Raw genomic sequence first — 24,234 nt, forward strand, 5'->3', positions numbered from 1 at the left:
GAGCAAAGTTGAAATTTTAGAGCTGATTTTAGGGCTGGTAAATTCAGATTTGGTACAAGAATAGATGACTTTCTGACGCATTAATATAAAGATGACAAGCTGAATAAATGGAATTAATTGAGAAGTAGAAAATTGAGAAGTATTGTCCAAAAAAAACAACAGAATCCATTGTCAGCGGCGCCTTGCACTACTTTGTATTTGGCTCCTGTTGTTACTGTCTGCTGTTAGATTTAGAAATGATTTCTAACTATTTCACTAAACAATTAACAGCAAAGGGACACACATTCATACAGAGACAAAATCTAAAAGTGCAGTATTTCTATCAGGCATAAAAAATGAATGTCTTACACTCCTTGGAGAATCTCTTTTCCTACAGTATGTGTTACTGTAGGCTAATAGAGGGACTCATCACAATCTGCCTCATGGCAGAGCGCTCGCAGTCAGAATGATGTAAAAGCCGTCAAAATTACGTAATTGGGGCCAAAACAACAGGGTGCGTTTGTTGCTTTTGAGAGTCGTGTACCAGCTGAAATTTGAAACGACCCACAGTTTGGTAGATGAGAACTGGCTGAAAGAGGAGGAACTGGAGCCACTGACCGATTCCAGGGTTGTTGTTTTTTTGTTAGTTGATTTGGATTGCTGAACTTTCCTACAGCGCCACCAAAGTACCTACTGGAGTTTTCAGGCACGTGGTCTAAAGCGCGAGAAGCGGGAGAAGCACGAGTGGTCTGCAGACGCGCCACACTGAGCTCGCACACGTCAAGCATGAAGCGGGCAGAACACGCGACAACACGCACACATGGCAAAGCACAGCTCGACTTAAGCGAACAGTGTCCAAATCTCAGCTCGACCGAGGAGCGACTCGCCCGACGCTCCACCTCGCTTTGCTTTTTGGTCGAGTGATTTTTCAACCAACAGTCAGGGAGCCGTGGGGCCGTACGGGGGGATGAGACACGCGGCCGCCCCACCTTTTCTTGCTCGGGCTCTGCAGTGAACATCTGAAGACACGTCACGATCGCAGGCTCGCCGCTTGCTTACCAAAGAGTGTCTGGAAACTGGTCTGAGAGCTCACTCAGGTATAGCGGGAGGCCCAGCAGCGCCTCGATGCAAATCACCTCTGCACCTTGGCAGTCTTTTGTTATCTCCTCTGATACAGTACGTCAAGTTCATTTAGAGCTCTCAGAAGAAGCCTGGCCAGAAAGCATTTACACCCTAAGATCCCGAAAGTGCCATATTGGCATAGACTGCTCACAGATCAGCTTGGCCGCTGACTATTAGCCTATGATTCGTCACTTTACACCAACTTCTGCCCCATTTCATGATCGAATACTTGATAAAAGCCAGTGTACATCCATTCCTTTTCCTGTGCAATTCTGAGAGGCTTTAGACACATTTCAAGAAGATCCGTCATCACCAATACAGCAGGGACAAAATACCAGCTGTGTGGCCCAGAGGGAGGTAATTGCTGGAATTTGAAGAGTGTATATTTCTATACACTACCCACAACTATTTTAATAAGGGGCAGGAAGCGAAACATAAATCACAGCCACCCAACCCACTTTAAAAGTCTTTGGCCAAGTTTCACTTTGAACCCATAATACAAAAGGGTCAATTACAGAGAGATAATCCATAACTAATTTACTTGATTGATGGTCTAATTATGCCTGTTTATGTCATGCTTGATAATTCACTCTTTGATAAGCATAAGCACCCTCTTCAAACGCGGAGCAGTAACAATAATGAGCACACAAACATGGATATTGCTTAGAGCTTTTCTACGACCCTCAATACAGCATTGGTATATCAGCTACTTCAAATCTTAGACTGTCTGCATGTCTTGCAGCTCCTGTTGACTCCATACAGTTTCAAAGTACATCTAAAAACACCCTGAGGAGTCTTTACTTTGTGTCTACATGGGTATGCGTCTATTTTTTACAGTATATAACATGGACACTCACGCTGTTCAGAGATAAAACATTTTGCATTGAGAGAGAGAGCAGGTTTACCAGCAGTCTAGATAGACTTGGGATCAGTTGAAAGCGCTTTGATTTCTCTGGCACACATTGCATAGTTGGGAACTGTTGGGTAGTAATTCTTGGGTTATGTAATCAGATCCAAAAAATTTAGTACCGGTAGTCAGTCCAGAATCCATTTTAAAAAGTGTGTAATTGGATTACACTTGTTTTTCAAGGATTACTGTTACTTTTTGACTACTTTGTGAAGTATTATTACGATTATTATTGGTTCAAACTCCTTTACCTCACTTACCATGCACTTTTGAGCAGAAAACCCCATGCAACTGGCACCCTACTATAATCCCTTGTGAAAGCAGGGCTCTTACGTAATACTGAGCACAAACAAGTCTATTAGACTTCAACTGAGCAGCTTTTGAGGGGGGCGAGTCGGTGCAAAAAGCACTTAAGCACCTAGGTTTTAGGAACAATGTAACAATGGTAATAAATTCAGCTTTTATGACCAATTACCATTTCTTTGAGCTGTCTACAGTTGCCATATACAAAAAACAGAACATATATGTTTGCATATATGTTCAGAGTTTCTCCCTGTACAGTCAATTATCTGTATCAAGTTGCCTAAATAGCATAAACAAACCAATAAACCACTAAAAGTCCCTTAAGCAGCATGTGGGCGGCCCTGTGAGAAGCTATAAAAACACTTTATTCATGTAAATGAATAGGAAGTCATTTATGTAAAATGTAATCTGTTATTAGTTATTAATCTGTTATTAGATTAGTCAACACGTCAACTGCTCAACATTGTGCACAGATATGAGAAAATGGACTCCATACCAGCATTTAGGGGCATTTCTGCCAATGTCTGAATTCAAATTCAGGAGGCAATTTCCAAGCAAGTATTCTTTACAAGAGTGACAAAATCGCTGACACAGTGACAGACAAATGAAGCTAAAATTCAAGTCACTGAAGAGCGTATTACTGTAGATGCATTGAAAACACTGGGAGATACCAGGTAAATCAGTTCAGTTTCAAAGTTTCTGTTTCTGTTTCTGCGATGGATGGAAGTTGTCTGGGATAGGTGTAACGTGATCACTAGCCAATGGAGATAAGGGAAAAAAAAATCTGCTTAACGCTGCTATCCTTTAAGGATATACTAGACCAGAGGAAGTACATTTCGTGATTTAATTATGATGTAGCTTAAAGGAGAACGGATTTATGCACCCGCTGAGAAAGTGGTGCTGGATGTCTGCTTCTGTTACAACGTGGGTGCTGCTGCTGTGTTAATGGAAAAAAGAAGAGGATTTGTTGGCTCATCTAAAGACAGCGAAGCCGTAATTCCAGAGTTAAGCAAATGGGTTTTAACGCATTACACTGTCAAGGACTACCTTTATATTTCTTATTGGACTTTAAGTGTGTGGACCTAAAAATGAAGGGCCATGGTTAATTTCCAAACATGATACTGTAAACAAATTAGACGTATACCGAAAGTTAATAGAACCAAATTCCTGAATGATAGATGGTGAAAGATTCCCGGAAGCCTCTGGGTTTTGTCGCTCACATACAGTGCTCAATGCCATATGCACATAATGTGTGCAGATGAAAGCGGCAGACTCTGCAGCTCTTACGGGGGAGGGATTTGGTACAGGCAGGGGAAATAAGTGTAAATTGAAGGATAATATAACAAAGAAAAAACAATTAACAAAAAATTAGCTAAGGGAGTGAATGTAATGCCAAAGATTGATTCATTAGCAGTGTAAAATGTTGTTTGAACTTGTGCCCTCCCTCTCACACCCAACACTACTAACAGTATTTCATTTGGTGAGAGAGGAGCCTTGCATGTGCTCTTTAAGACCATTATAATGCTGCAATTTCCTGAGAGAGCAGAGATAAACATGAACTAATGCATTACAGACTGTGCTCCTGACTAAGCATACAAGGGGTTGTTTTTGAGCACAGTGGCCTTGTTTAAACTTGGGCTGCACAAAACTGACTAATAATCACATTGTGATTATTTTTGCTGAACATTGCAATTGCGATATACTGTAAATTGCAATTCGGTAAACAGACACAGATTTTTTCAATATTTTAGATTCTTCAGCAAACAAGAAACATTTTTAATAAGAGAAATGCTGCTGCTTAAGTTTTGCTCTGTTTGAATACAATGAAAGTTTTTTTTTTATTACAATATGCAATTTATAGCCAAGAAATTGGGCTCAGCACCGAAATACCATGTTGAGGAGTCCATTGTGAGCAGCCACCGCTCTTATAAAATAATTGCAACCTCATGCGATTTGGAAATTGAAGTAGTTCCTATTGCGATTTTCTGTTCTTTCACTTAATTGCACAGCCCTAGTTTAAACAGACAAAAAATATATCAGGAAAGGTTGGATCCACTGCTACGTTGCAAGTCTCAATAATTGACAGGGGACACATGAAGCCACTGATAATGCATATACAGTACCTCATTAATAAATGACTGTATTAGTTCATTCAAAAGTGATGATTACACACAATTCATACCAAATGGCTAACTTTGCAGTGCCCAAGCAATATTACATCAGGCTAGAAAAGACTCCCTTTGATTTGAATGTGTTGTAATGAAAACTGATGGGTAATCTAGCATAATTTGGCTCTCTCTGGGCAGGAGCGAGATTAAAGTTACACCGTATGTGCGACAAATATTTTCATTAGACCACTGCATTTTCTAAGACAGGGCCTTATAGCATTGATTAATACCATATATAACACGGATTGTTTTGTTAATAAATGAAAAGGTTGACTGCTCTCTTCTGAATTCAGAATGGCATTTTGTGATTAATTTAGTGCAGAACCTGATATATGCCTCTACATTTCTAGATTGAAATTTAAATATTGTTTTTTAAGGATATAGCCCGGGCACTTGATCACAAAAACATTTAAGCTATTGCAAAGTTAATAACATAAATATATTCCTTTTGTTCAGTGAGGAACACATTATCACATTTTATTTTAACTTCATCATCAAATATTAATCCTATAATTTCCTTGAAAGAGTCTCAAAATGATTCACTGGGTTTCCAGTGGGTGGGGCTAATGAGGACATGGTGATGTAAGCAGGGCCTGTCAACCAATCAACAAAGAATTTACCTATTTCCTTTTGAGCTGCCACCCAAATAATACCTGATCATTTGAACGGGAGGCTGGCACTATCTGCTAATCAGCGCCCAGGATGCGGTTTACAACTTTAGAAAGAGATTGTACTGTACTTAAAACATATTAATTTACATGAATCATGTTTGGTCAAATTGAAGTGAAGCAAAAGCAGATAAATCATGACTTTCCAATGTTTAAGTTGCATGGTTTCATGTCATGTATCGCTCATTCATACAGCCCTAATTTGCCGTTTTTCAAAGCGGGAGGTACGTTAAGTGTAAGCAATGATTAAACAATCTATCAACTTAACTACTTTTGCAGTTATATTCTCCCACAACTATCACTTGCATTAATGTTAGACATGTAAAATGTGAAAAAAACATAGTGGTATTTTTTTCTATCCCAGGCATACAGTATCTCAAATACTGAAGTCCTTTGAGGATCTGCTGCAGCTCTGCGCTGTTTGATATAATCAGCTATCTAAATACTTTATATATCCAAACCTTTTAGCCATTAGAAGTTTACTTAAAAAAGTGAACTTGAGTTAAATGCAAATTAGCAGCCTAACAGGTCTTTATGACAAATTTCATATCTTCAATAATTAAAAGATCTGAAATACTCAAAGGTCTGCATACTAACTATTTAAACCTCAATATGAATTGCATACATTGATCTGCTCGGTATTACATATTAAAAGATAAAAGAAAATCAATAAGTTAAAACAATGATAAATGATTAAAACAAACTACAGCGTATTGGTGCCAGTAGAAATTCACATGTGGCTGAATCCTGAGACTGGAGAGCCGTGTTATAATGTTGAGGTATTACGGCCATAATGGGAAACTATTCTAAGAGCTGTGCTCTGACTTCATGGCAGCATTTTGCAAGTGCTGTTTCCATGGTTTCTGTTAATTCATAGCAATAATGCATCGACCTATTTCCCTCTTAAGGCAAATAATTTGTATTAGTAATTTGCACAGGCCAAAATATGAATTCCATACAGCACACCTCATTCCATTTGAGAGTATGGGTCAAAATTAGTGATTTTTCATGCAATAAATGTAATATTCCCACACAAAATGTCATGTCATTACGGAGCATATCAAACAGCGGGGTGCTCTGTGTATAGCAGGAGGAGGCGCCTCCCATGATGTTGTGATGCTGTGAGCTTGGGTGTGGCTCATGGCCAACGATGCAGGAAGTCTCCTCTCTCGCCTATCTTTCCTGTCATTCTCTGTACTGCACATTATGCAGACACAGCAGAAAAATAATGCAGATCATAAGGACAATAATAGTAATGCAGTTTGGGCTTAAAACTATAATTTTCTCCTAATCCAGCTAAATTGCTACTAAGAAAATGTTATCAGTTTACAGTCCACAGAGCTGTTATTTTTCTTTACACTACACCAATTATGACGACCTACTTGCTCATCAGGTAACCTGGTTAAATATGATTTGTATCAAAGGGAATAAATAATACTTAAGCAATGTACATATCATTATATAGCTATGTGGCTCAGTCTAACTAATGACAACCACCCATTATTATAAGACATTGATGTCAAACAATGCAATAAGGAATTCCCTATTGCATAATAGAAAAATGTGTAGAAGAAAGATTGTAATTAGAGATATTACGTATAATGTAGTCTGATAATACAGTCATTAAATGTCCTGTCATTTCTTGCACAATTCTTGCTAATAAGAAACACCACTCCCCAATCTCACCAGCTCCCACTTCATCTTGCCATGTGGGTGTACAATAGATTTTGAATGTTGAACCTCCATCCTATGATCCTCAGAAAAGCATATAGGCAACTGATCAAATGTGTATTAACTTTAGACCATTTTCTCCTTTAACTCCAGTGTTAGAGCGAAGAAATGACAGTGGGTTATGGTTTCAATGCTAACACTGAATCTAAAAATCCCCACTGGAGCCTGTCAATCTGGGGTGAATTTGTCAAAGCCTTTGTACTGCTAAGAATATCTTGAAAACCCATATTCCCTATTACGGCTTCTGTGTTGCCATTGGCAAAAGTGTAAGTAATCCAGGATCAGTCCGGTGCGCTGTTACAACAGAGTATCTTAAAATATCCTGATCGTGTTTCAGTGATTGTGTTTTGAAACCAAGGGAAGTATAGTGCACCAAGGCAGAAAACTGCTGTTTGAATAGGGTTTGAAGTCATACACAATTACAAGTATCATCAGTTGTGCATGCACAGTGCACAGCAGTACTTTCCTCAGGAGCAGGAATAATAGTTATACAAAGATGTAAAAGTATTCTACCGCACACTGAAAGGCATCCAGTTTTGTTGTTGCTATTTAGAATAGAGACATTAAAGGCAAGTAATCAAATGGTCTGAAGCCTTTCAGTGTGCGAAAAGTAACTGAAACTGATGGATGAAAAGTACGTGTTTAAAAAGCATTATTGTAAACTGAAATAAAAATAAAAATGAGACTTTGTGAAAAAAATAAAACTGACCTATGCTGTCTAATTGTAAAACTAATTAAAATAAAATGAAAATATACATCAAATGTGTTTTGTTGTCATCTTTTGGTTGATGTGCAGGGTACAAAAAGAGATCCATTGCAAACGTATCCAAAATTCCTGTTCTTTACTTCTATCATTACATCTTTACAAAATACCATATCTACCAAAAACATTAAAACTGGAACTGAAATTAAATAAAAACTAAACTATAACATTTGGGAATAATAAAAACTAAACTACAGCTACCGAACCCACACTGAAAAACAAACTAAAACTACACTGAAATTGAAATTGCACACTGAAAGGCATCCAGTTGGTAAGCGAATCGGATGAAGCCTAATGGTGAAACGTATTGTTTGTTATTTTGTTTTTGCAGTTTATAGTGTATATACATTAAAGATATGTAATGAGACAAGTCTGAATGCATTTAGTGTGTGGTAGAATACTTTCATCCTTGTGTGGGCAATTGTGATTATGTTGATACACCAAATACAACTTAATAAACAGTCAAATTAAACATCAAGCTTATTAAATATGAATTTAGTATATGGAATCGAGAGCTGCAATAACTGAAAAACTGGTTTTCTGGTACACCAAAAAGATGACATCAAAACACCAAAATGTTTCACTCTATTGGCCCTTTGTGCTATCAAATTCCTGTCTTTAATTGCAGTTGAAACCAAATTGTAGTCAAGTAGCACCATGTAACCACACCTTCTAATAATCAGAGCTTGGCCAGGTCAGGTGAGTAGTCTTGTGGATAGAGAGCCCACCTGGAGATTGGGAGATTGGTGAAACCTGGATGAGTCATATCGGACTCACTGCTTGGAATTCAGCATCACAAAATTGGTCGGGTTGTAAGCAGCCATAGCGGAGAGCAATTCTGTCCCGAGGGCCTACTTGTACATCAAGCTACCTCACACAGTAATTGTTCAATCAGGGTTGGAACTATGGATACAGGAAAACACCATACACAGTGTGGACCTTTCAGAAGAAAGAATATCTAAATTTTACATCCTATGGTGATTGCCTTGAAGTGCCATTTCAGAGGCGATGTGGAGATGTGTTGTCTGCAAACAACAATAATTTGAGTTTTACCGAGCTTTGGTTGCTAACAGCTCATTTGCTTCCACATTTTCGGGTTCAGAACAGTTTATTTCCAGTGTGTGTTTAAACAATTTTAGTTAACACACATCATCAGAAAGCAATTTCCACATTATTTATTATAAAACTATTCAAACACAAGTTACAAAGTGGTTTCAGAAATGCTGCCAAATTCCTCAAATGTTCATAGAATTGTTCTTGATGTGGCTCCTGAATCAAAGATCAAGCTAAGCTGCCATCAAGAAATTCATCCCAAACAAGGCACTATAACACTATGATGGGCAAAATTCACAAACATGAATTTAGTCAGTAATCCTGGACTATATCTTTTTTTTTTTCAGTTGAGCTCTCCAGTGAAAAATTGCATTACCCTCGAACTATGTTTTATAGACGTCTGCAATGTACCCAACGCAGCTGAAGCATAGCCTCTGTGAAATATTGTCTACATCAACCTGGGAAAATGGCGGTGCAGTCTTTTTTTATACCACAAAGCCTCCTACAAGTATACGTCCATTTGAAAAGTGACTGTCAGCAGCTTTCCACCGCGAGTCCATATGGTCCCTGTATTTATGGGGCGATGAGGCCTGCTCCTGGGGTTCAGAGTGGTCATTATCTGGGGGATGCTACAGCTCCAGTAGTTAAGGTCACCTGGTACACACCGGATGTCCTCACACTCCACCAGTACTGGAGGATACTAAATGTGTAATCATCTCTGAGCTCACAAAAGGCAGGGTATATCCAGACTGGCCATTATAAGAGCTTATTGTAGGGTCCATCCTGGCTTTATATCCTGTTATTTCAGCAGCACAATCCAAAATAGTACAGCTCTCCAATGGTATTTTCTTACAGATAGCAGAGATAGCTAAGTAGGGGAAAAGTTGAGCTCTTATTGCGCTCAAAGTCACACAGTTGGTTCATTCTGACAGCAAAGGCAACGTCTGGTCCTCTCCTTGTTCCCACTTTTTTCCACTGTCCACACCTGAGAGTTTTATCAATAATGTTTTTTTCTGATCAACTGTCAAATTAATACTCTAATTTTTGCTATTTTTTCCAATTATGAACAAGACAATTTATCTAAATAAATATCAACATGTGCTACACTATCAGTCCTATGAACTAAAAAGATGCTACAGAGGTACATTCCATAAAAGTATCCCACTTTTTACACAAATTACAATTCTTTGTAATGCCTGTCCTCAATGAGAGCACTTTGGGTTTTTTTGGCCAGGCAAGCAGGTGGCCGGTCCAGCTATTTGATAAGTTCAACAAAGTGAAAAAAAAAAATTAAGCACATTGAAATGCACCAGCAAGGGCCTATGATGCCTGCCAGAGCGAAGCAGACAATGACGGACTCAACCAGTCTTCAAACAAAAAAAAATATACACCAAAATTATTTTTCAATCAACTAGAGATGGGAGATGAGCAGAGGTGGAAGCCAAAGTGCCAAAAAAAAAAGTCCAAATAAAAACTACAACAACTGGATTAAGGGTAGCTGAACTTGTGTGAGCAGGTCCTTCAGCATCATGGATGTTCTCTAACTCTAACCCTTACTTTGATTTGGACCTTCTTGGGTAATTTGGCCTCCAGTTCTGTTCATCACTCAACATTGCTGAAGCACAATTTTGGGGTAAATTTTAAATGTTTTAGAACCAGAGTGGCCCAGTCACCACTAGGCATCTAGTCTTATTTGATTTAGATATTCAGACTTAGTTAGTGACAGCACTAAAATTACAAATCCAAAGCTATGACAAGTTGACAAGTCACCCAATAAGTCAAATCAATCAAATAAGTTTGATGCTAGTTTAATGAAATTACACACAAAGTGGTATAACTCAGTTTACATTCGACTAACAAATTATTATTGCATACAATTTAGCATATAATTTTGACTATAAATTGGAAGTACAGTAAACTGATGGTTAATCCTGCATTTAACCAAAGATTGCGCAAAATGACTATTCAGAGCTCGGTGCCTTTAGTGACTTTTAAATCAGGGGGGAAAACAATGAGTGACCCAGTTGGTAACAGTGTCTACACTCTGCACAGAGAATTATGTTCTTAACCTGGTTAGACGCCTGGTTTACTCCCACTAACTGGGTTATTGTGGCATGTAAACATCTTACTCCTTTGGCTTTCGGTTTTCGCCGTCTGTGCAAACTCAGACTCGCACATGGTACATTTTGATCTCAACAAACACCACGGCAGTGTGCAGTATTTACTATTACTGTTGGTTGATCATCATTTCCACTGTATTAGAAGTAACCTTCTATTGCTCAGTCAAACAGGGAGGGGGGAGCCGGCGGCCGCACCTTTTAATACATTTTTTGTGGGCAGACCATTCTAGCCTATTTATAGCAACTGACTTGTAGGGTATCACTAGTGCCTGCAAACAGTTTAACCCAAATAAGACCTGAACTGGAGCATGGCCAACCGCCTGGTTACTCTGTGCATGTAAACGTAGCCATTGGCAGCGTTTGATCTTTGGGCTGAGACAGACGTAAGCATTTGGGTTGATGGATTTCTCTGCTCAAACAGGAGCGACTTGTGGGATTTTTGGGGGGCAAGAACAAAAACTGTGATTGCTGGACTAAAGCAATCAGCATGGCAGCCAAAACAATCGACCAGTCAACTGTGGGAGTTCAGCCCTAGTTCTTCAACGTCACTTATTCAGATGCTGTTGCTGTTTGTAGTTATGTGAACCAAGTCTTCTCCACAACCTGAAGCCCATTATAGTTTCTCTTCACTATTTCAAAAGAAGAAGAAGAAGAAGAAGAAGAAGAAGAAGAAGAAGAAGAAGAAGAAGAAGAAGAAGAAGAAGAAGAAGAAGAAGAAGAAGAAGAAGAAGAAGAAGAAGAAGATTTTCAGCCCGTCTCAGTGTGGTTATGTGGTGCCACCCGAGTTCAAAAAGGCATTGTTCTCACCTGCTCAAATGAATCACACTAAAGGAGCACATGCTTCAGAGTTCAGAGTGAATAAACCACTCCAAACACGCTTGGTGTGAACGCACCCTTAAGGTGCAAAATGCAGACAAGGAAGTGTCTCTCCCACAAACCGTAAACAAAAATGACCATTTTTTTTATTTAGATCTTTGTACACCAGTATAGCAGCGTCATTCAATTCTGAGTATTCTGAAACTAGTAAAATCATCTCCTCCATGGTTTTCCTTGATGTGGTTGCCATGATAACAGAAACACGCTCTGATCAAAGAGAGGCGGCGGGCTGGAAATGTTGAACATCTTTCAATTCAGGCAGCAGCAGCAAAAACCTATGCGCATACCTTAGAACGGCGGTAGCCTTCTCTCCGTGACGCTGCAGCTGCCGCCACCGGAGGCAGCAGAGTTTCTGTAGTACATACATTGACAACAATGGAGGCAGCAGCGGGAACCGCCCGCTGTCTGCAAGCACCTTGAGAATGTCAAACTCTTGCGGCGGTGAGCAGGTAGTGCGACACTTTCCAAAAAGACGACTCTCAGTGCCGTCTCTAATGACAGGCGGTAATCTATCCTTACTGCCTGCACTCTGTACTGTATTGTTCCCCTGAATTTAGGCAACATTATGCATAAATTCCTTAACTAACAATCTCAAACTTTATTTCCTCACATATTACACATGTAGAAAAACTAATAGATTTTGAGTGGGTTTGACACACACGGGCATATTTCATTTAAAAGTATTACTAAAATGTGTTACTCTAGCTGTTCTGTGGGTGGAAAGGTTACAATGTTGACTTACTTATGAGCAGATTGAACCAACTGAATCAGAAGGAAATCTATGAATGGACAGTGTGCTATGTTAATGAAATGCTCCTTTTTCAAACCATGTCAACATGCCTTTTACATTCCCTCATCATTCTAGGTGAGAGGGAACGACTGATGCATCTAGCATTACACCATAACTCTTCCCTCTGCTTCTTGCAGTTTGTGTGCCTTCCTGCTTCACACCTTCTCTTCCTTTCTCCTTCTTGCTCTCAGCTTAGCGGCTTTAAGGCTTTTTTTCAGCAAAGCATGCTCTCTGGCTCCGAGCACTGGCATCTCTTGCATCGGTATGCAGCTCCCGTTCAGACTGCTGATCCCTCTTTATGAGGACATGAGTTTCAATGCTTTTATCCCCCACCTTCACTTGCAAATATGCCTGCATTCAGTGTCTGCACTCCAGCTTTAGAGACCCGTGGGAAGCCTTTAAAGAGGAAGTCAATAAAAGGGTATAAACATGCATCAACTTAAGTTTGCGCTTTTTTGTCTTTATTCCAAAGTTAAGTTTTCAGGATAGCATCTCATGCAAGCAGAGCTGCAGAACAAAATAATTTTCCATTCGTTAAATTCAGGCAGAAGCAGAATTTTTCACATTTCTACTCTTGCACTGCAGCCACAAAATAACATTCCTTCACTAGTTAGGAGCAAAAAACATTTTCCACTAAGAATATTGTTGTAGAATATTGCAAGAAGTTTAATTGACACTGTACACTTTACTCTGGCTACAGTCACCATTGTGCACTGAGTAAGTCAATCGTAGTGCACATTTTTAAATAAATGAAAATTTGCTTTATGTAGGCTACACAGCATGGTAAGGGTGTGTGTACGAAACATAAACACTACTCCATACATGTTTGGATATCAAGAACTGGACAACAGGTTAGATCCCCATCAAGTAGGCACAACATGGAAAGTAGCCACGGTTCAGTAATGGTTAATAATATTTATCAGTAATCTAGATAAATGGAATTATAAGATTTCAAACTACCATTTTGTTCCTGAACCCTACCATTACTCATGCTCTTGTTTTTGTTCGTGTATAAACTCCATTCTTTTCTGGTTTTCTGGTCTTCATTCGCGGCAGCATGGCGGCTCAGTGGTTAGCGCTGTCGCCTCACAGCAAGGACCCGAGCTCAATTCCTGACCCCGGACTTTCTGTGTGGAGTTTGGATGCTCTCCCCATGTTGGCGTGGGTTTCCTCCCACATTTCAAACACAGGCACATCAGGTGGATTGGAGACTCTAAATTGCCCATAGGTATAAATGTGAGTGTGATTCTCTGTGTATGTGTGTTCGCTCTGTGATGGACTGGTGACCTGTCCATGGTTTTTCTCTGCCTCCTGCCTTCTGCCCAACACATGCTATGATCCAGCCTCCTGCAACCCTGAATGGGATTCAGCGAGTAGAGAAAATGGTTTTCATAGTTGCCTGTACAACTGGTTACAAGCCTTGTTCACAAGTCAACAAGCTGTTGTTAGCAGATCTTACTTCATTATTTTCATGGCCTTCAAGTTAATATTGTTCAAACACCATTTCAAATCAAACAGCCATAAAATGCATAATATTAAACCGGGAATAAATAACCAAATTTTTCATGATCTGCGCCTTACAAGTCTATGAAAATGCATGACTTCTTTCACCAAGATATCAAATTTCCAAAGATAGTACATGCTCAAAGTACAAAGAGAAGTCTCCTTTATCTGAACCTCAGACACCCAGCCTGACTGCGCTACAGAAGAGGCATAATAGCAATGCACTCATGCAAATTGTTAAATGTTAAATTGTTGGAAATTCTGTGTTGATACATAAAAATAGAAACATTTAAACCTCAGAGGAGACTGGACACAGTAATTCCCAATGCATTTCATATAAGTTTGAGTCAACACTTTACAGTTCCCAGAAAATTTCTGTTTCCCACAGGACATCCTCCATTCCCAAGAGATTTGGGAAAACAAGGTTCTGCTAAAGATGGCAACATGTAATTCGTTTTCAACTGGCCTGCCTCTGATAATTAAATCATATTACAATTAATTGATATCTAAATACATTACAGTGAATGAATTCATATTGTTACAACAGTCATTTCAAAACAGCGATACCCAGCACATCAGTTATATGCAGTTAGCTTCAAATATATTACGCAAGTGTAATTTTCCAAAGCTTGAGAACAGTCAGTCACACCTTGAGGACAGCTGTTCTTAAACAGTGAAGCTTGATAATATAAAAAGGTTTCTCTAGTCTCTAGTGAATTTAAGACACACATCAACTGCTGCACATCACCATATCTGACTAAAGCATCCAAGATATTAATGAAAGACGCCCCGGCCCCTTACTGTAGTATTTCTGCTTCCCTGCAAAAGGCCCTGACACAATTCAAAACAAGCATGATCACTTATGGTCAGGCTGCCAGGTGTTTGGCTGCAGTGTGATACCAAACGTAGTCTATCACTCTTTTTTTGGAAGTCTCCCAAATACACACAACAGAAGCAGCACAGGGCATCTATTATAGCAGCCACACAATGACACTCCCAATACTTCATGGTTAACATTCTGTACTCCAAATCCTCTCTCGCTTGCATTAACACGCTGGTCAGTATGTTTTGCCAGAGAGAGAGCGGACTACTTTCATGAAGATGTCATCCCCTCCTGTGATAACAATCTGAAAAGCTTTTGAATAGACAACAGAAAGCATAACATAACACAACATGACTTCCAGGTGATACAACATCCGCTATGAAAAACAACTAAAACAGATTACATGCCCACTGGGTCATGGAGTAATGTATGGCTGTCATTTCTGAACAAAAAAATATTAACTTTGTTCATAGAGACTGCTGCAGGAGGAGAAAAAGGGAGATCATCACACGGGCTAAATGAGATTCAGAGGCTCATCCATAGTCGGGCACACAGCCCACTTCAACAGAGATGAGGGCCAAGAGAGATTGGTAAAGGTCAGCACTGCAAACGGGCATAAAATGAAGTATAGGCTTCATTCTGGGCACAATACTGAAATGTAGAGAATGCATAAACCTCTCACAAAAAAAGACACCTACCATCTTTCCAGTAGTGTGGCAGAATCTCATTTATCGAAACTTCAATGACAAAATGCTCTTTATTCTTTTGTCTGCAAAACCTATTCAGATAATGACGGATTTGATTTCATATTTTTCGGTTGTGTGTGTACCGTATTTATCTAAGTAGAATGTATTTTAGCTGCACTTGATGTTGTATGCTGAGGAGGTACATGTAACCTATTTGTAATGAGCTGTATTGTATTATGTTATATTTGCATAATAAATCTGGCAATAATTAAATGGGAGTTTAATTGTCAGTTAAAGTTGCAGTATTAAGACATTAAGTCATTAGCTTATACTGTAGTTAATAGAGTAAGAGAGTTTAGTTCCTAAACAAAGATAACATACTAAGTTTGTTAAATAAAATGTCAGTAGATAGGTAAGACTAGGTATAAAACTTTACCTCTCTATTTAGTTAATGAAGCACTTTTTTCCACTATCATTCGTTTGTATGAATAGCATGTGTCGTGTCATAGGCACAATGAATAATGGTTATAATACTGTGGTTCACCAATATGCTTTCAGTGCTTGACAGCATTACATCTTTGTCTTGTATAAACCACATTGATGAGAAGTGCTAAGTTTGAACAAAATCAAAATAAATCTAAAACAAAACTTTACTTGGGCAGCTGCTAATTCACTGGGCAGGCTGCCTAAACATAATCAATATATGGGAATATGATATTATATTAACTGTGCTCAATTGCAGGAAGTTTCCTTGTTGCTAAATGTAATTAAGTATTTTTCTTTTTCTTATTTCTTTTGGGGAAGGAGGTGCCAGCAGTTCTGTTTTGCAGTTTTTCTTGGTGAGGTGTAGATTTCCCTTTGGTAGTTGAGGGGGAAGCTCTGCGTCCGGCGGCCCACAGCGCGGCTGGTCAGGTGGTTCCCCATCCTTTTGTTCTGTTTGACTGGCTCTCTTTGACCATTAAGGTATTGATTTTTTTTGGATTCTGGGATTATGTTGTAAAATAAATAATTACTTTTGCCTCCGAGCTCAGGCTGATGCCTTTAATATGTTGCTGATCTCATATGTTTGAGGCATGGTTTATTGAGTATGTAGCACAAGCATTTCAGCTTGACAGTGCAGAGTGTTTTGGAATGCATGTGCAGGCGCGCCTCATATTATGAACAGCCTAATAATTGAATGTATTTCAACTTTCAGAGCATTTTACACTCCTGAACAGCCACCAATCCCCAGGGCTTTGGACAAATGAGGTTTAAATGGTAACCTAGACCTTTGCACAACTATGAAATCAGGCTCATGCGGGTGTAAAACTTGTAACATACCATGAGCCAGCTCTGCATAGACTGCAAATAGAATAGCTCCTGTTGCTTGATGACATGACAAATTAGATACTTGGCTCTCCGGATTCCAGCTTTGGCAGAGAGCTGTTCATGTTTGGAAATATTGACTCAGCTGTCCATGATCATAGGAATACATGTAAATTCTGTTTTATGGTGGATTTTCCCTTTAAGACGCGTGAACACAGGTGCCTCTTCAGGAGCCTGAGCTTAATGTAAGCACTGCTTTAACCACTTTACAGCATGACCAATTGTGGCATTAAACTTATCACAAGTATCTTCTCTAGACGAGATTCTTGGAGAGCAGAAAAATCTCTTAACCTCTTTCAATCAAATAAGGGTCAGAATAATCTTTAGTGGCTTAATTGCCCTTACAGTCTATCAACCTTGTGGCTAAGCCTAGCCATTTGGAGGAGGAAAGGGGGCACGGTGTGTAAAACTGCTATGACAAAGAGCATGGCAAAGGGAGACTGACAGCAGACGGCATAGTTGGGGAAGCAAGCAGCTAATCTTTAAGTCCATTCCCCACTTGTCTGAACGCATTTGCCTCTGGCTTGAGGCTTATCCCTACAGATGTATATCTGTCAACATAAAGTAAGCGGGGCAGCGGCAGCTCTTTCGGAGCACAGTTGTCCCTTTTACTGGATTATTCATATGCAGCGGTATACAACGCGGCACCATGGCCAGCACTCGGCAGCTTAGAGAAGTTCTGCAGGGATAAGCTAACCCTCAGCGGTGAGGAACGGGTATCCTTGAATGTAAACCACCTTCCTCTGCCATACCTTGCCTTCAGCTCAGCCAGCTTATTCCAGCAGCCTGATTATTCCGGCCCACAGGAGATGCGCCCATGCATTTCTTACAGGCTCCCTGTGTCTCTCAGTATGGGACATTTTGGGGTTCACTTTCACCAGGGTTCGATATGTATTCATTTCAAGAGGTTTTCAATACGGCCAGATCCAACCTAAAAACAAAACTCCATTTTAACGTAAAAGAACAGAGAAGTGGTGCACCAAATGTCATCCCAGCTGACTCAAAATGAGGATCAAACTTGCAGGTAGTGCTGGTATTCATATCTACAGTATGTTCACTATCTGAATGTTGAGTAAGGGGCTGCTTGGAATCAAGCATGTTAGTGGTAGAAACTGCTAATCCTGGATGCATACCTCAACATATTTTTTAACCAAGCAGGCATTGTGGTTTCTGTCCCAGGCGTAAACCCACAAAAGCTGCTAGGAAATACTTTGATGCATGATTTTAATCCTGATCCTCTAAAGTTCTTTTGTGCTTATTTTTTTGTTTTTATGCATGAGTTTGAAAGTATTTTACATGATTAGTGTGTTGGTACAAGGTGATTGGATTTAGTGACATAATATGCATAATGCATACGGAGCAGAAAATGTGACCATTCTAATACATTCTATTTATTGTGCTTAACTGTTGGAATTTCCATCTTGATAAATGCAAATGAAAACATTTAAATAATGCAAGGCATTTCAGAATACGTATGCATTAATATGCATGTCGTGTACATGCATGTTTCTTATTTTTGAATAAGCTTTGGTCTGGAATTTCAATATACTGTATCTCCGTGTTTCAAAAATATCCCTCTCACACATGATCTCCACTTCCAAGATTCTGAATAAACAAGTAATATCATGTTATTTTATATAAATGTCATTAATTATTGAATCATATCCAAACAACTGTAAATCGCCAAAAATATTGTTCCATACACATTTGTGTCATTTTTAGCATTATAAGGTCCTATGGATTAACAATTTGTTCAGTGGTGCGGCAGATTTGGTGTCACATTATTATAACAAACAATGGAAGTTTTCTGAGATCTTGACCATTTGAAGACTTTCTATAACTTCTGTTTATCTTCATCTTCACACGAGTTTTATATAAATCTAATTACTGCTTGTTCTGCTGCTCACAAAGTAGTAATATTTAATGATAATCACTATAGGGGTGTCAAGCCTAAGAAATGGGTAGGTCTTCTTTTGGGAAAACTATACACAAAGTGGTATATTTGTCAAGGAAAGTAAACACATCAAAGGTTTTACAATAGGCTTCTGCACTTTTTTATAACTTGCATCAATTCCTAGACCCAAATGACAGAAGAGAACTGTTATCATTTGATCATAATATGTACAATATAGAGGAATTATTCATCTTGAACCTCTTTGGCTTTTTGTCTGTCGTTTTGATGTGCGTGGTTTTGATACCAGATTAGATGCAAGAAAAAAAGTCGGCCACTTTCATTTATCCTCCGTTTTGCCCTCATTACTGCCCCCGCAGGTTTTGGTCAAACACACACCAACGCCCAAATGTCACTTGCAGGTTGTACTTGCCAAAATGTCTGAAGAGATAAGAGATGATAAAAGGCTTTATGCTCAAACAAAAAAAAAGTTCCCTCAGCGGTATGGGAGTTCTTTGGGCTCTGTAAGAAAGTGATGAAACACTTGTGTGTGAGGAATGTCAGTCCAAATCAGAGCAGCTGTGACCAGCGAAGAAACATGGCGAACATAAAAGCGTCTCTCTGACACCACCAGCCCACAGGTCTGCAGAGAGAGTAAGTGTAGTTCTGCCACATGGCTAATTAGCATGACTAGCCGGCCAGCCAGCTAACCAGTTAAAGGATACTTCTGGGTATTTTTAACCTGGGCCTTATTGAGTGTGTATTGGACAGCAGCGCTCCCAGCAAAGTGGAGGCACAGAACACTCTATAGTGAAGGAAGTGACAAAATTTTAAACACAATCATTTGTCATGATGGCAAAAACTTGGAAAATAAGGGCCAGGTTGAAAATAACCGGAATTATCCTTTAATAGCCCCGACCGACAGAAACCACAGGACCTCATATTCAGTGCAAGAGGACAGTGCAGGACAGACAATAGACAGAAGACAATACATTTCACTCTACATGCACACATATCTGTCACTATATGAATTTAGGCAGCGTTGCAGGCTGCAGGCTGCAGCTGTAGGTAAGACTCTAGCGATGCATTTGAGAAAAAAACCAAAAGATAGTTGTATTGAATCAGTAGCAGCTCTGAGTGTTGTGGAGCATGGGTAGAGTTCTTGAGGCTAAAGTCTGCAATGTGCGATGTGGCACAAACAGGCCATGATCACATAGCTTTTGTACGTGCTTGCTCCTTATTCCAGTTATTCACAGCAGGCATGCATCTCCTCCAAACTATGTGCCTTGCTTTTTGGACACTGAGTTTTGGGGCACTGCCCTGGGTGCTCCAAGTTGGAGATGTCTCAACTTAAGCCACACATAACATCAAAGCACAAAATAGCCCTTCAAATGGACACTATGGAGGCAGAGCTCTTGGACAAGATGATAAAACTCTCTGTGCTGTATTCTTCTAAGGTTCTTCCTCAGATTCGGCTAACTCTCTCCAGTCCATTTTTATTTTCATGGTAGCTAGCTAACACTAATTAGACAATTATATGGCAACGAGAATGATGTAGCGCTCCTTGCGCCCTTTGAGCTCTGGCTCTCTCTGTTACTAGCAACATTCATAGCTGCGCTTTGCGTTTGAACAGGAGAAAAAAGCCTCCATCTGATCACAGCCGTATGGTGCCAGGAGCATTTAACTTGCAATTCAAGAAAACACAGTATGGCCAAGATAACAATATAATATAATTTGGTCATCTTTTTTTGAAAGACGGCCTCAAAGTACAGCTTCCATATGGTGGGTAGTTGATTGAACACAAACATGTATTATGTTGTTCAGTATTGTTAAGTGGTCTATCGAGGTTTGAGAGTTTAAAGATAGAGCTGTGGTTTAAATTCAGATATCAGATAAAGGTGAAATAAACTGTGTTAATTCCACACTGTTAATTGTTGAGGATAATTGAGTTAGACAAAAAACTATATTCCCAAACAAGTAAAATTCTACAAGTATGTAGAATTTTACTTGTTTGGACATATAGTGTGAGAGGAAAGCTTTAGAAGTGGCATACTGGGATACTTTACATTGGACTTTTAGTATGTTTACTTGATTTAAAAGCTACAACTTGCAACTTTTTGACATTAAAATAACAATAAATAAATATTTCATACATTATCTGTCTGTGATACATGCCTAAATCCCCCTGTCTGCCTGTAATTTATTTTGACTGATGTTCAGGAAGTTTTCAGGGCGCATATCTTTTGCTGTGGGTGCAGCCAGCAGTAAGCTAGGTTTTACCTATCAAGTGCAAGGAGGTCATAACAACAGCAATGGTGGAAAGCAGTAAGAAATGAAAGAACAACAAAGTAGAGGCCGCAAAATATTACAATATTGCGGGATTATTACGGGACCCAATGCAATATTTTGTGGCGTGGGGCTAATTCTTAGTGCTGAGAATCTGAGAGTCTGAGAATCAGTTGCGGTATGTTGAATGAGGCCTATATTCCCATGGGAATCCCATCGGACCCCACGAAAATTGCTGCGTGAGACTAATTCTTAGTGCTGCTGGCGGGAACATGTGGTCCGAGTCTGAGAATCAGCTGCAGGATGACGAATACTTCTTTAAAATTTCAGCACCACAGTCGGACAGGCCACTTATTCGCGCTTCAGTTCAGCACCACACAAGTGGATAGTGAGTAGGCGGATCACGCTCTTACTTTGAAAGTGAATCGATTGCTCCCATTCCCCTTTCCCCTGAAGCAGGTTGTAAAATTAATAGGCAATAAATAGAACGAAACCTACAGTGTTCATCTGTTTAACAGCCATTACACAGGACTAACAGAAATGTTTAAAGATTCCAACAAAATTAATAAAATCACTGTCATTTACAACTCAATATCATGGCCGTTTCAATGGCAAGAATGTTACAATATGACGTCGCGGGACAACATTTTTCAAGAGCGGTTAGGAGCGGGATGACGCTCCTAACCGCAAGCAGGATTGACGTCAGTCAAACTCAATATATATACTCAATATTATATATTCGAAGAGTGTAGAAAGCTGTGTAAACTTGTAATAGCTAGGACATGGAGTTGGACAAACAACTTTTAATCAATCCAAATTGCAGAAAAACTATTGCTAACGATTGCTAAATTCACTGGTAAATCCGTATTAATAGCCTGTGTAGATCCATCAAGTCCTCGAGGCAGCATTTGTCCCTACCTATCAGCGTCCCGATAGTGAGAGAGGTGACATACAAATAGGGAAATCCTGACACCGCTATAATCAGATTGTCCTCAAAAGACATGCTTGAACAGCTAACGTTACTTCCTGGTAATGAGAAAGTGGGTGGAAACCGGTAGAAGCATTACGCAATCAATGTCACCAAATGGATTGGTTCTCACCTAGCGAACACCACGCTCATTTGCATAAAGTCAGCTGAATTTCAACTGCTGTTCCAACCCTTTTCCGCCATCGCGTGCTTGGTTTGCACCGTACAAGCTATCCCAGCATGCACTGTGCTCATAGACAGTGGGGCTCCCTCATCAGGCTAGATGGTATTTCAAGGTAGACGGGGTGGGAGCTGACAATACAATTCCTGCACCAAGGCAAAAGTTGCATATTGCAGCTTTAAGAAAAACCTCCATCAAAGTCATGCTGATGAGATTTAACACCATTAAGCTACCCAAAATTTTGCTAAATCTAGGGTCCAGGCTGCATCACCACATTATTCTGAACACATGCTCTGGCACTTGCTTACTAAAAATATGTAACATGTGGCAACAGATGATGCCCTTGAAAAAAATCTATTAAGACTTAAATAGGACTCTGCATGTGTGAGAGCTGATATCAGGTGTGACAATGATGCAGTGTGGAAAGGATGAGAAATATAAACCCTGTAGTGCTTGAGCCTTTGACTGCTGAGTTGATGCTTTGTGGATTATTCGTTAGCAGTGGTTCTCAACGTGGGGTCCGGGACCCCCCTCAAGGACCCCTTGGGGTCCCCAGCAAATGAGGAATAACTTGATTCCACTGTAATTAAATTCACCAGAAATTATGACTGGCCGCATAAAAATGACCATTCCGATCCTAGGTCACTCGCACCACTATTATCTCCCCACTTACAGTGTAGACATCCTACATAATGCCACACTAAATCAACAAGGACTAAGGAAAATCTTCCTATATGAAGGTCTGTGGGACAGAATTTTATCAAATAGGGGTCCGTGGCTAATTCTTTTGTCTATGGGAGTTGTTGACATGAAAACATTTGCCAGTCCCTGTTCTATAGGCGTTATATCTGCGCACTGGTCGCCTACAGGGCGGTGGCTGCGCAAGCATGTCCAAGAGCGGGACGGTCTGTGGGGAGTTAAGGGAGTTGTCATAAGAAGACAGTGATGCCTGGCTGCAGAGAGGGATCATACACAGCCTTACCTGTGTTTGATCGCAGCATCCCAACTTTGAATGAGGGACTACATGGCTTGCACGGTCAGCAATGCATACCGAAACATTTTCTCTCTTGGAGAATGTATCCACACTGTGCGCAAACTGCCTATATGGTTGAGACAAAACCTCAACTCAAATGCAATAATGTGCATTTGCTGTTTCGAGGAGAAAAGGCTGGATCGAGCAGCGTTTTAACTTCTTTTCACCCGTGCAAATCAGCGATTTAAAGTCATCTGTGCAATGGCTTAAAAGGCCCACAACGAACCGACAGTAGGACTTGCAGAAAATGCTTCACTCAATATGACACCAGTGTCACAATAAACAACGAAGACGCATGCCGAGCGATTTTTAACCTATAGTGCATCAGTGTCAGCTTCAGGAAAAAAAAAAAAAAAGGTTCACAATTGGACGACAATTAGAAAAAAATAAGGTAGTGCTAGGCATAGTTGCAGCCTAATGTCCTATGTAAATGAAAACCAAATGAGGGAAGCATCCAAGTTAACCTCTATACAAAACTTGCAGCCGCATTCTGCTTTCAGGTCATTGCGCTGCACAATTCAACTTCAGGCATTCCCACACAGCCGGCTGTAACAGCCTTAAACGAGAAACGTCCACTGTGAAACTGCTGCGCAAATCCGCATCTGAAGGAATAAAACTCCCTTTACACTGAATACTTAAACTCACGTGTGACATGACCGTAATTATTTTCCACTTCACGCAGCCCCCCGCACACCACGCCCGTCTACACAGCAACATTCAGTGCTCACCTTTAAAGACGCTTGCACAGAGGCTGTAAAGGATGAAGATCAAGTGCTGCTTGAGAATCATATTCTTCTCCTTTCCTTGACAAATTCACGTCGACACTCCACTCACGTTTTTCTTTCTTTCTTGTCTTTTTTTTTTTTCTCTTTCGTCGGGATGGACTTATCCAGGTAAAGGGTGCAGTTTTCGGACTGACTGGAGTTACATTGGCACCTCGGCGGGGATGAACTCTGCTTTTCCAGTGAAGTCCCTCTTTATTTTGGCAGATCCGGGGGCAGTGATTACTGTGGTGAGGC

The 24,234-nt window shown here is 39.9% G+C and overlaps 1 protein-coding gene across 1 annotated transcript in view; it reads right to left on the reverse strand.

Moving 5' to 3' along the window:
- Positions 1–24,004, reverse strand: part of cadm2b (cell adhesion molecule 2b) — a 138,942-nt gene extending 114,938 nt beyond the window's left edge. The window contains exon 1 of the mRNA XM_071924728.2: positions 23,944–24,004. Coding sequence (XP_071780829.1) covers positions 23,944–24,004 — 61 coding nt within the window. The remainder of the gene's footprint in view (positions 1–23,943) is intronic.
- Between the last annotated feature and the right edge of the window lie 230 nt (positions 24,005–24,234).

The sequence above is a fragment of the Centroberyx gerrardi genome, chromosome 6 (assembly GCF_048128805.1).
Source record: "Centroberyx gerrardi isolate f3 chromosome 6, fCenGer3.hap1.cur.20231027, whole genome shotgun sequence".
NCBI lineage: Eukaryota > Metazoa > Chordata > Actinopteri > Beryciformes > Berycidae > Centroberyx > Centroberyx gerrardi.